Genomic DNA, 12,877 nt, shown 5'->3' with positions numbered 1-12,877 from the left:
CGAAATTTTTCTGGGAACCACTACTGCGATCCGGAGACAAAGTCGTGCGCTAACCTCGAAGCCATCGTGTGGTGCAGCATGTGGAGCGGTGCCAACAGCAGTGACAATAGACGATAGAGATTTCGAGGCGAGCTTTGATGGGAAAGAGTGGACTGCACGGGGGAAATGGAAAAAAGACCCTGCGGTGCTGAGAAATACTACCGCTAGTTACGGCAGCGTTGATGATCCTGTAAAGAAAGATCGTTTCGATGAAGAGGTTCAAACATAGATTGAGAATGGTTGGCTGCGACCATGGAAGTCACAGGTATACGGTAGGCTGCCACTCATGGCGGTAGAACAACCGAATAAGAACAAGATTAGACCGGTTCTTGACTATCGTGAGCTTAACAGCTTTGTTCAATCGAACCCTGGATTGGATGCTCCTGCCTGCGATGAAACGATTCGAAGGTGGCGGAGAATGAAGGGACCCTTAAAGTTGGTGGACCTGCGATCTGCCTATCTTCAGGTACGGATCGATCCTAGCCTCTGGGACTTTCAACAGGTACGTTTCAAAAACCGATCTTATTGCTTAACACGCTTGGGTTTTGGGTTGAGTAGCGCACCAAAAATCATGAGTAAAATAGTTGAATACGTACTATCTCAAAATGATAAAATCAGACGAGGTACTGATGTACTGGTAGCTACATTGACGATATTATTGTGGATGAAAGTGTGGTCTCAGCAGGCGAAGTTGTCAACCACCTGAAGCGATATGGGCTAGAAGCAAAGCCACCAGTACATTTGCATGGAGGGCGAGTTCTTGGGCTAGAACTTAGCGAGAACGGAAGGCAAGTGTTGTTTCGTCGAGGAAATAACTTGCCGACTTTCCCTGATCACGAGTTGACGAGGAGGGAATTCTTCTCTGTGTGTGGACGCCTGGTGGGACACTACCCAGTGGCTAATTGGTTGCGCGTCGCTTGCAGCTACTCGAAAAGGCATTGTCAGGGGCAGTGATGGGATGATGGTGTTGGAGGAAAGGCAATGATGATCCTACGGGAAATATTAGAAAGAGTGCAACGCGATGATCCGGTTAGAGGTTGTTGGATGGTACCACCAGATGCTGTGGAAGGCATTGTTTGGTGTGACGCTAGCTCTGTAGCATACGGTGTAGTCTTGGAAATAGGTGGCGAGATAGTAGAAGACGCAGCGTGGTTGCGAAAAGAAGCAGATGCTGGCCATATTAACATTGCGGAGCTAAACGCGGTGATGAGAGGAATCAACCTTGCACTGAAATGGGGCTTGAGTAAGCTGAAAGTGATGTGTGATTCGGCTACTGTGGTTAGCTGGCTTCGATCGGCCTGTGATTTGGGACCAAGAGCCAAGGTTTCTGGTGCTTCAGAGATGTTGATCAGAAGACGTTTGGGCACAATACGAGAACTCATGAACGAATATGCACTGGAGTTAAACGTGATTTTTGTTCAGTCTGAAAAGAACAAAGCGGATGCCTTGACGCGAGGGAAAAAATCATGGCTCACTAAACTGATCACACGTGAGTTACACGTGGCGTGCGCAGCAAACGTGAAGAGGTTGCATGAACAGCATCATTTTGGCGTAGATCGTTCACTCTATCTGGCAAGACTGGTAGATCCAACAGTAAATAGAAATGAAATATCGCAGTGCGTACGCGAATGCATACAGTGTCAATCTATCGACCCAGCACCGACCACCCACGAGCAAGGTGATCTCGAAGTAAAAAGAACATGGAAACGATTAGCTGTAGATGTAACCCACTTTGAATCACGTAAATATCTTACAATAGTAGATTGTGGACCAGGACGATTCGCGATATGGCGTGAGATAAAAACAGAGAGTGGCTCAGAAATAAGCCAGGTGTTGGAAGGAGTATTTCGTGAAAGAGGACCTCCTGATGAATTGCTAATGGATAACAGATTGTCATTCCGCTCTAGCTATGTCGAACTGCTATGTAGGAACTGGAATGTAGTGAGGCGGCACGCCGAGACACGTGCTTGACATTCGAAGAGCTCCGAGTACATACGGGGGAGGAGACTTTCTCACAACCTCACACATTGCCTTACCATCATCTGCAGCTGAGGACGAGATAGATCTCTTTCTTGATGCGAGGCCAAACCCGAATGATTCTATAAACGCTCATGTCGAAGTTGATGAGGAGCAAGCGGAAACAGCTTTGAGCAATATGCTGAAATTCCTGGCCAGTTTGATGAACAGCCCATAGAAATGAATGAAGGTCGACCGGTGCGGAACCGACGGCTGCCACAGGCACTGGCAGATTTTGTTGTAGACATTAAGTGATGAGAACATCATGGGGGCGTGTGGTGTTTGGCAGCCCTGCACTTCAATCAGTGACGTGCAGGTTCAGACAGCTCCGACAACATCAATCTGTCAAAGCGATAAACCGCATGAAGGAGAAATAAACGGACAGAAGACAACCAAACGGTGTGGTTATCATTTCTATATCACAAAAACATAAACACTACCTTAACCGTCTTGTGTACGACCAAAAACTTTACGTAATCGTACAACCACCTACCCGGGTAGGCCGTACATTTTGTATGGAACAATGATGTGTTTGTGACAATGATGTGTAACCACGAAAAACATAATTCTTCCATACAAAATGTATGGCCTACGTAACGTACGTCTAGTCCATGTTAATCAATTGAAAAAGTTTATAAAAACCCAGATAATACACGTATCAGATAAAGAAATAGTAAACGCGGAATTGCGGAAAAGAAAACGTAGTGAGTCTAAGTTCCCACCACTTCGAAGGTCAGATAGACTTCGAGGACAACCTAGATTAAAGGATCCACGTTAGAATAAGTCATAGATTAGGGATTTTATAAGAAGTAAGGTAAACTTCGTTTAGCGGGGAGAATGTAGTATATGGAAGTAGTAAATAATGTATGTTAGTATGTTAGTATTAGCGTGTGTGATTCTAATGTGCATTATACGATGTAAGTGAAAGGTCGGGAGTCAGTCGGGAATAAAGAGTCAAAGCGATCGGTCACAACAGGAAGTACTTTATTTCAATGTACCTGCTCTATCGAATTATGAATAAATGCCTTTATTCTTTTCTCTAGTAATGTGAACAAGACGTCAGAAGCTTGTAATAGCATCCACCTAAGTTGTGTATGTAAAATTTTAATATTTGTACTACCTCCCAAGCGCCACAGATTAAGTTTAAACGACTGGAAAATTGAATATACATAGAAAAAAAATGAAAGCTCCACAGCTTCATTGGTTTGATCAATAGATGGCGTATTACAACTCATCATTATATTGCTATCCTTTTCTTGCAATGTGTTTCGACAAGTTGCATTTTATTATGACCTATATAGCCTTCTAACTTTCTGAGCAAAAATCTATATAAATGGTCGTGTGGTTAGATACGTGGGTATCAACACCAATGACCATTGCTCAAATCTCACTTGCTTCAGTGCTGGTGGTTTCCGTTGGAGTTTAGTATTTAAACAATCGTATCGCCGTTCTAGTTCTAGCGATGCATAACTTCAATGCGAAACCATACAACAGTACAGAGGAAATGAGAAAGCTCTCCTCCAAGCGATGAAGCTCAACTGGTTGGGGTATCCCACCAACAGATAGCGCCACCAGCTTTTTTGCTATTTTTAGAATGCATGAGTCGTTTGGCGTCTGCTAAACGAAGTCTTTCTATATTCCGTTTAGGTAGAGAACTTGAGTCGTTTAGAAGCCGTTTAGTGGTCGTTTAGTGGATTTGTGGCACTTGGGCTGTGAGTAAAAGTGATGAAAATTAGCTACAATTGTCCTATACAAAACAGAAAATATTATCTTATTCAAAATTATTATGTTTTGTTCATATATTATAAAACATTACAGTATATTTTAATATGGTTTATACTATTAGAAACAACAAATACAAGTAAAAAACACACACAAAATTAATAAAATTAAGCAAAGGTTCCTTAAAACACTATTTTATGTAGCGCCACCTGGTGGCATGGATGCGAACTACATATAAAATGTTATTTACTATCATAACTCTTTACTACAAACGATAAAAACTAACAATTTCTGCAAAAATAATTTTATCCCGAAATTTGTTCTAAACTGCCCATTGTGCATTGTAACACATTCATTATAACACATTCAGTAAATCAGATCATACCATAGCACCGCGACCGGAAGAGTTCAGGCCGTCCATTCAAACAAATAACAGACGTGACACACTTATCAAAAACAACCGAAACGCACAACATAAACAGGAACAATATGTAACCCAAAGCACGAACAGTATATGCATTAAACCCAAAACAGGAACTTAGTGACAAGAACCATCGTTCTTGTCAACAAAAGACAACCGTAACTAGCTGAGTGAAAACAATAACTTTCCAACATACAACCCGGAACCAAATGTGAGAAACCCTTAACTTCTTTTGAGTATAAATAAAACCAACTCCGATCATGGCAAAGGAGATTCGTTCGGACTGCCAGGATAGGACATTCTTCTTCTTCTTCTTATCCGGCACTACATCGCTTTGCGGTCTTGGCCTGCCTCAGGAGTGTCCGAAACCGCTCACGGTCTCGCGCCTTCGTCTGCCAGTCCGTTATCCCGGCCTTAATGGCGGACGCCTCCACGCCATCTTGCCACCTCAATTTGGGCCTACCACGCCTCCTCTGTCCTTGTGGACGGCCTAAAAAGACTTTACGGGCTGGGTCGTCCGTTTCCATGCGTATAACATGGCCAGCCCACCGTTTAGGATAGGACATTACGCTGCCCCAAAACCTTCGCTTTCCAACTTATTTCAAGAGTTTAGTTATGTCCCCCTACCCAAGGTAAGGCTTCTAAACTCCAACGTTTCCAGTAAGGGAAACCTCCTAAAGATTTCTATGATCGCCTGGACGATCAAGTGTTGAAAAGTCCGCTTCGAACAAAGTATGATTCTACATCGATACATGTCAGCGAAACACTGACCTACCGCGACGGTACTCGAGGTACAGTTGTACGACCATAACATTACATGGCGACCGTAACTATCACCCTTAATCGACATTACATAATTAAGGATAAAGTATTATTAGGTAGATGATAGGATTATTAATATAGGCATACGTTTTCTATATTGCAAACATGATTTTTTCTATTATTATTTCTATTAATTTTATACCCATTTTTCATTTCAGCTTGATGAGGAAGATGAGAGCCTCGCTCTGAACTCCCTCGTCACAACGGGTTCGGCCGTTGCATGATCCCGGATCCTTGCCGATCACACATACATTGAGTAAGATTCACCTTCTTCTTCCCTTAGTCTCGGCCCTATAAACCCTTTTTCCATCCAATCCTTCAGTCCCAGCCAACCTCCAACCTCCATCCACCTATCTGTCATCATACACCCTCCAGAAATTCTCCCTTCCCTCCCCTTCTCAGATATCCTTTCCTCATCAAGTCTCCCGTCCTTCCCAAGCCTCTTCCATCCAAAACCTGCCTCATCCTCGGCAAGGACGGCGTCGTCGACGAACCCCTAGCGACGAGGGGCTTCGTATGAGCGAGGCCCTCACACGCGTATCGGAGGCCACGATGGCCAATGCAAACTCCTCGGAGAATGTGTTTGGCCGCTGGGTCGCTGAATTCCTGACGAGGTTCACGCCAGAGGAACAGCGTGTTGTTACCTCAAAGATTCAGCGAACCATGCTAGACGCCGAGGAGTTTGTGTTGGCCAATCGAGCCAACCGTCGCGATGGGGATCCGCCCTAAACATTTTGTAAATAGTTGTATCTTCTTCTTCTTTGGCTCAACAACCGATGCCGGTCAAGGCCTGCCAACCCACTTGTGGGGTTGGCTTTCAGTGACTTATTGATTTCCCCCCATAGCAGGATAGTTAGCCCTACGTATGGCGGCACGGTCTATTTGGGGCTTGAACCCATGACGGGCATGTTGTTAAGTCGTACGAGTTGACGACTGTACCATGAGACCGGCTTAAAAAATAGTTGTATATAGTTAGTTAATAGTTAGTTGGATAGTAGATAGTCTTGTAAATAGTTAGCATATAGTTAAGAATTAGGGGATAGGGTTTATGTACAATTTTATTTTAGTTCATACTTTGAATTTTTATTGTAGCTTTAACCGTCATGTGTACAACCGCCTACCCGGATAAGTTTAGCATCTTTATTCCAAAATAGCTTTGGATTTAAAAATCGTATCGACTTCAAATTTTAAAAATGTCTCAGAAAAGATGTTTTTTACCCATGTGCAAAGTATAAAAAATATCAAAAATGTTTAAATATTTTTTTAAATTATTTAAGTTTATATACCCTTCACATGTACAACTGCCTACCCGGGTAGGCCGTACATTTTGTATGGAACAATGATGTGTTTGTGACAATGATGTGTAACCACGAAAAACATAATTCTTCCATACAAAATGTATGGCCTACCCGGGTAGGCAGTTGTACATGTGAAGGGTATATAAACTTAAATAATTTAAAAAATATTTAAACATTTTTGATATTTTTTATACTTTGCACATGGGTAAAAACATCTTTTCTGAGGCATTTTTAAATTTGAAGTCGATACGATTTTTAAATCCAAAGCTATTTTGGAATAAAGATGCTAGACTTATCCGGGTAGGCGGTTGTACATATGACGGTTAAAGCTACAATAAAAATTCAAAGTATGAACTAAAATAAAATTGTACATAAACCCTATCCCCTAATTCTTAACTATATGCTAACTATTTACAAGACTATCTACTATCCAACTAACTATTAACTAACTATATACAACTATTTTTTAAGCCGATCGTTCCTGCCTTCTTTCATCTCCTGTTCTGTTGTTTTCGGCGCTCCTAGGGATAGAGGGAAATATTAACTATTTTGCCAACAGCTGTTCAATTTAACGTCAAGCACAATACTTACCAACCAATTGAATATTGCTTCTATCATGGTCCGTGCTCACTTCCGTTCGTGCATGTGTTACGGTTTCTTTAAAAATGAAGTTGATTTTATACCACAATTATTAATACAACTCAGTTTGATACAGATTGATGTAACCCTCTATTAAAAGCTGTACTTACCAAATAGTTTGAAAAAAAAACGAAAAAAAACGGGCACGCATCGACGTCCTACCACTTGCAAACTTGATTTCACACTATCACATTTTCATGTAAACGCGAAGCACCCAAGCTCCCGACCACGCTGGTTTTCGCTGGTCTTTTCGGGTATAATTCGTTAACGAATTATCCCCGAAAGACCAACGAAATACAGATCATTTTCGGGATAGTGAACACACGTGAAAGATGAACCCATGCAAAAAAAGAGCTAAAAATAGAAATGAACATTCGGATTCACTCCCTCCACTCATGATCATGCTTCATCCTTGATGCTACCAACCACATCGCTAGTTCTACTTCGAATCACTTTGCCAGTTGCGCCACCATATTATTATTCATTATCGTGCTATTACTGGTTTGTTTGTATGAAGGGTACTGATACTAAAAGAATTAAAGAAATAAATAAAACAATAAAAATAACAGATTAACTATTAAACACGCATTTCTAGCAATGAGTAAATGAGTTTGAAGTTATTGGAGCTGGATGTTTTAAAAATTAAATAAAACTTTAAATCATAAAAAACAATAAAAATGGAATTGAACTCAGGTCGACCATGGTACTAACATTACACCATTAACATTTGACCATAACTAGTTCATGAACATGAATTGTTATCTATCACTTTTAAACCCTTCAATATAGTACAGGTGGTCCCCGAGATACACGGTACCTCTTATACGCGGATTCGGAGATACGCGGTTTTCTAAATTTGACAATTCTTTGAGCAAATTGTACTGATTTGACACATCAATTATAAATTGCCAAATAATTTGCGTTTTGATCGAATGTTAAAAATAATTTCAAATTGTTTAAAACTGTTATATTCAGTCAGAACCATATCAAATAATTCATAAAGTGACTAAAACCGCCTCCTACTTGCAAAATAACACGAAAATTAGTGATATTTTAGCTGGAAATCACGAGATTCGACTTACGCGGAAATTCGAGTTACGCGGTAATTTGCGGCCGTTTTTGGTCCCCATTAACCGTGTATCTCGGGGACCGCCTGTACAATGAACAAAGAGATGTGTAAAAGTTCATCGATGCGTGTGAGAGAGTAGGGCTGATGAATAGAAAGAGATGGCATGAGTTTGTGTTCATTATCCCCGAAAAATTTCGCTTGGGCAGCGCCTTCCTCGTGTGGCTATACAGGTATACCCCGATATACGCCATACTCGATATACGCGATTTCGCTATACGCTTTTTTCTAAATTTGACAGTTCTTTGAACAAATTGTACTAATTTGACACATCAAATGTCAAATGCAAAATAAATGCCCTTTTGGTCGAATATTAAAAACTATTTTAAAAGGTATAAATTTGTAATCGTCTGTAGAAATCAGATCAAATAACTAATCTACCACTTCAAGCACTACCACTTCTACCACTAAAATCTACCACTTCAAGTAAAATTATATAAATTAACTATAATTTGACTGAAATCCTCGAAATTCGACTTACGCTAATATTCGAGATACGCTATTGCCTCCGGTTTGCGTTAATTGCGTATTTTGGGGAGTGTCTGTACGTTGCTACAAAGAGGAGAACGCTTGCGTGAACGATTGGTGTAGCAAACGAAATTGGACAAGTCCCAGAAAAGCGAGACGCAAGAGTTTCTCTCTAATGATGGAAAGAGAAGAGCCATATGAAACATGAGGATGTTTGGTGTGACACAACAAAGTTGCGAGCAAAACCAGACCAACACCCAGAAGAGCGAGGCAGAGAGAAAAATTTTCTGAATGTTAGAATGAGAAAAATGATAGATACACATAAAAATCGCGCGATAATGCCGGTTGGGATAAGGCCTGTGGCAGCGCTCATCCGATGCGATTTTATCGGACGAGATTTATATGGGATTTGACAGATAACGTCGGACGTGCGATTTCGTCGTACGACGGAATCAAAATTTTTTGATTCCGTCGGATCGTCGCATCCGATTTTATCTGTCAATGTAATCATGCAGGTTATGTAGGAACAATATGAAATTATTTTTTATAATGGTTAAACCATTCAAATTTTCGCAATATGAGCCGAAATAGCGTTTGACAGAAGCGTCCAATAAAATCGCTTCGGATGAGCGTTGCCACCGCCCTAAGGCGTCGCAACCAGCGAATTGTACGCAGCTGGTGGATGCTACCAATGTTTTTCCAGCGACGTCAAGACGGCAACCGTTTGTTGGATGATATTGCAGAACGGACCAACGAAACAATTAATACCTTCATTAGGCGAAAGGCCATGAGAGTGACAAAATGCTGCCAAATTTTTCAGAACGTGAGCTTTTGTCAAAATTTTGTATCCTGGAGCAGCCAGGAAATAAAGTTGACAAAAGTTGACAAAAAGTGACAAAATTTGACGTTCGCGAAAATGCGTAAACAACAGCTATTTGGCGCAGTTGTGACCTATTGCTATGATAATAATGCTAAAATGCATGATTCTAATTGATTTATGTACCTATTTCGTGCTTCTTAAACACAATATCGATGATATTCAGATGTTGGAGCTTTTTGTCATTTTTGTGTATGTGTTTGGTGCGACCACGAGAAAAGCTCTTTTTTGCAGTTGACAAGCAATTTTGACAAAGTTTAAAAAAATTTCAACATTTTTTGACCTCCGTGGCTACGCGCTAATTCGCGTAAAACCAAAAGATTTAGAAATTTTACTGCGAAGCTTGGCGCCGGAAATAACTCGTATGAATACGAATATGCGCGATGCCATCACCACTCAAGAAAGATTGCTAATATTGCTTCACTACATAGCTACAGGCCATACCTTCAGTGGCTTGCAATTTTTATTTCGGGTTGGTATGATTATCACGGCGTAAAAACTGAAAAAAATACATTTTTATTATTTTATTTCGGGTGTCTCGTTCTTCGATTAGCAGAATTGTGAAATAGACGAGTCTTTGCATAAATAAAGTGTTAGGTCCCTATTTGAAGGTATGTGTTTGAATAGTGTTTGATGTATTAAAAAGTTTATGTTTTATTATATTGTGATTCATGTATAATATCATACAACTCAAGTTAAACTAATGATTCAATTATGTTTTTAATTCATTTTTGGTTTTAATTCAGTTCAAAACTGTGGTGTTTGGCAGCCCTGCACTTCAATCAGTGACGTGCAGGTTCAGACAGCTCCGACAACATCAATCTGTCAAAGCGATAAACCGCATGAAGGAGAAATAAACGGGCATTAGACAGAAGACAACCAAACGGTGTGGTTATCATTTCTATATCACAAGCTATTTCGGCCTTTGATACAAAATGGTGGAATCTGCAGAAATTCGCTTCGTGGATGTCGTAAAGCCCTTTACAGGCGATGGTGATGTCGTCGGATGGCTGGATCGCTTTGATAGGGCTGCAGAATTGCGCAAAGTGAAAAATGTTGCAGAACTGTTGCCGCTGTTTTTAGATGGCGGAGCAGCCCTGGTGTACGATCGCTTGAGCGATGAGAAGAAGAAAGATTCAGAGGCAATAAAGGTGGCGCTTAGAAAAGCCTTTGGTCCGGATCCGGCTGAATCTTACGCATCGTTCATTGGCGCGCAGTGGGCTGGCGAACCACCCGAACAGTACCACCAAAAGTTATGCCGTTTAATGAAAGACGCAGGCATCAAAGGCGACGAGGTGTTACGTGCACAATACTGCCACGGGTTGCCCTTGGCGGTTAGAAGCGCGCTGCATGCGATGACAGAAAATTTGACCGACACCGAGAAGCTTCTAGATGCGACGCGATCTCTTCTCCGCGAGTACGGGAAGCGGCAAGCAGATGAAAGAGTGCGCGTGAACGACAACATGGCGGCTGCAGCTATTGTTAACCGGCGGTATACAGAGCAACAACAAAGAGAAACAATGCAGGTATGCTCGCGATGTGGGGGACAGCATTCGGCAAAAAAGTGTAAAACTCCAAAGCAACCACCTCTATGCTGGACGTGTGGGCAGGTAGGGAATTTTCAGCGTAATTGCCCTGCGGGAAACGGACAAGGGAGTTCTACGGCGCCAGCGGATCTCCCACGACATGCTTAGAGGCGCTGCCTATTGTTCGAGTTGCTGTAAACGGTGTACAAGCGCGGGCCCTTATCGACACTGGCTGTGGAAAATCGATCATCTCGCCCCGGTTCTCCACATCTATGGCGTTTGGACCGCTTGCAACGATAGTAACAATTAATGGAGACAGGGTTTCTTGCCAAGGTTATGAACGTGTACTGGTCGAATGTTCTGGAATGTCAGCCCGCATCGAGTGTCTTGTTTTGGACAAGCTGGTCGAGGGCGTTGATGTAGTGCTTGGAATGGACGCGATAGAATTGTTCGGTGGCGTAATGATTACGAGCACCGAAATTTTTCTGGGAACCACTACTGCGATCCGGAGACAAAGTCGTGCGCTAACCTCGAAGCCATCGTGTGGTGCAGCATGTGGAGCGGTGCCAACAGCAGTGACAATAGACGATAGAGATTTCGAGGCGAGCTTTGATGGGAAAGAGTGGACTGCACGGGGGAAATGGAAAAAAGACCCTGCGGTGCTGAGAAATACTACCGCTAGTTACGGCAGCGTTGATGATCCTGTAAAGAAAGATCGTTTCGATGAAGAGGTTCAAACATAGATTGAGAATGGTTGGCTGCGACCATGGAAGTCACAGGTATACGGTAGGCTGCCACTCATGGCGGTAGAACAACCGAATAAGAACAAGATTAGACCGGTTCTTGACTATCGTGAGCTTAACAGCTTTGTTCAATCGAACCCTGGATTGGATGCTCCTGCCTGCGATGAAACGATTCGAAGGTGGCGGAGAATGAAGGGACCCTTAAAGTTGGTGGACCTGCGATCTGCCTATCTTCAGGTACGGATCGATCCTAGCCTCTGGGACTTTCAACAGGTACGTTTCAAAAACCGATCTTATTGCTTAACACGCTTGGGTTTTGGGTTGAGTAGCGCACCAAAATCATGAGTAAAATAGTTGAATACGTACTATCTCAAAATGATAAAATCAGACGAGGTACTGATGTACTGGTAGCTACATTGACGATATTATTGTGGATGAAAGTGTGGTCTCAGCAGGCGAAGTTGTCAACCACCTGAAGCGATATGGGCTAGAAGCAAAGCCACCAGTACATTTGCATGGAGGGCGAGTTCTTGGGCTAGAACTTAGCGAGAACGGAAGGCAAGTGTTGTTTCGTCGAGGAAATAACTTGCCGACTTTCCCTGATCACGAGTTGACGAGGAGGGAATTCTTCTCTGTGTGTGGACGCCTGGTGGGACACTACCCAGTGGCTAATTGGTTGCGCGTCGCTTGCAGCTACTCGAAAAGGCATTGTCAGGGGCAGTGATGGGATGATGGTGTTGGAGGAAAGGCAATGATGATCCTACGGGAAATATTAGAAAGAGTGCAACGCGATGATCCGGTTAGAGGTTGTTGGATGGTACCACCAGATGCTGTGGAAGGCATTGTTTGGTGTGACGCTAGCTCTGTAGCATACGGTGTAGTCTTGGAAATAGGTGGCGAGATAGTAGAAGACGCAGCGTGGTTGCGAAAAGAAGCAGATGCTGGCCATATTAACATTGCGGAGCTAAACGCGGTGATGAGAGGAATCAACCTTGCACTGAAATGGGGCTTGAGTAAGCTGAAAGTGATGTGTGATTCGGCTACTGTGGTTAGCTGGCTTCGATCGGCCTGTGATTTGGGACCAAGAGCCAAGGTTTCTGGTGCTTCAGAGATGTTGATCAGAAGACGTTTGGGCACAATACGAGAACTCATGAACGAATATGCACTGGAGTTAAACGTG

General features: G+C 42.4%; 1 protein-coding gene across 1 annotated transcript; it reads left to right on the top strand.

The window, feature by feature from the left end:
• Nucleotides 1-5,258: 5,258 nt before the first annotated feature.
• LOC121596265 lies at nucleotides 5,259-11,122 on the top strand. Its single transcript, XM_041921093.1, has 2 exons — nucleotides 5,259-5,276; nucleotides 10,175-11,122. Exon 2 carries the CDS (start codon nucleotides 10,364-10,366, stop codon nucleotides 11,120-11,122), a length of 759 nt encoding a protein of 252 aa, XP_041777027.1. The 5' UTR covers nucleotides 5,259-5,276; nucleotides 10,175-10,363.
• Nucleotides 11,123-12,877: the final 1,755 nt, after the last annotated feature.

The sequence above is a fragment of the Anopheles merus genome, chromosome X, assembly GCF_017562075.2.
Source record: "Anopheles merus strain MAF chromosome X, AmerM5.1, whole genome shotgun sequence".
NCBI classification, from domain to species: domain Eukaryota; kingdom Metazoa; phylum Arthropoda; class Insecta; order Diptera; family Culicidae; genus Anopheles; species Anopheles merus.
The sequence above is the reverse complement of the archived record's forward strand: the minus strand, read 5'-3'. Positions and strand labels throughout refer to the sequence as shown.

Bases quoted from the DNA above. Each gene is read 5' to 3' on its own strand.
- LOC121596265 (XM_041921093.1), top strand. From the start codon at position 10,364: ATGGTGGAATCTGCAGAAATTCGCTTCGTGGATGTCGTAAAGCCCTTT.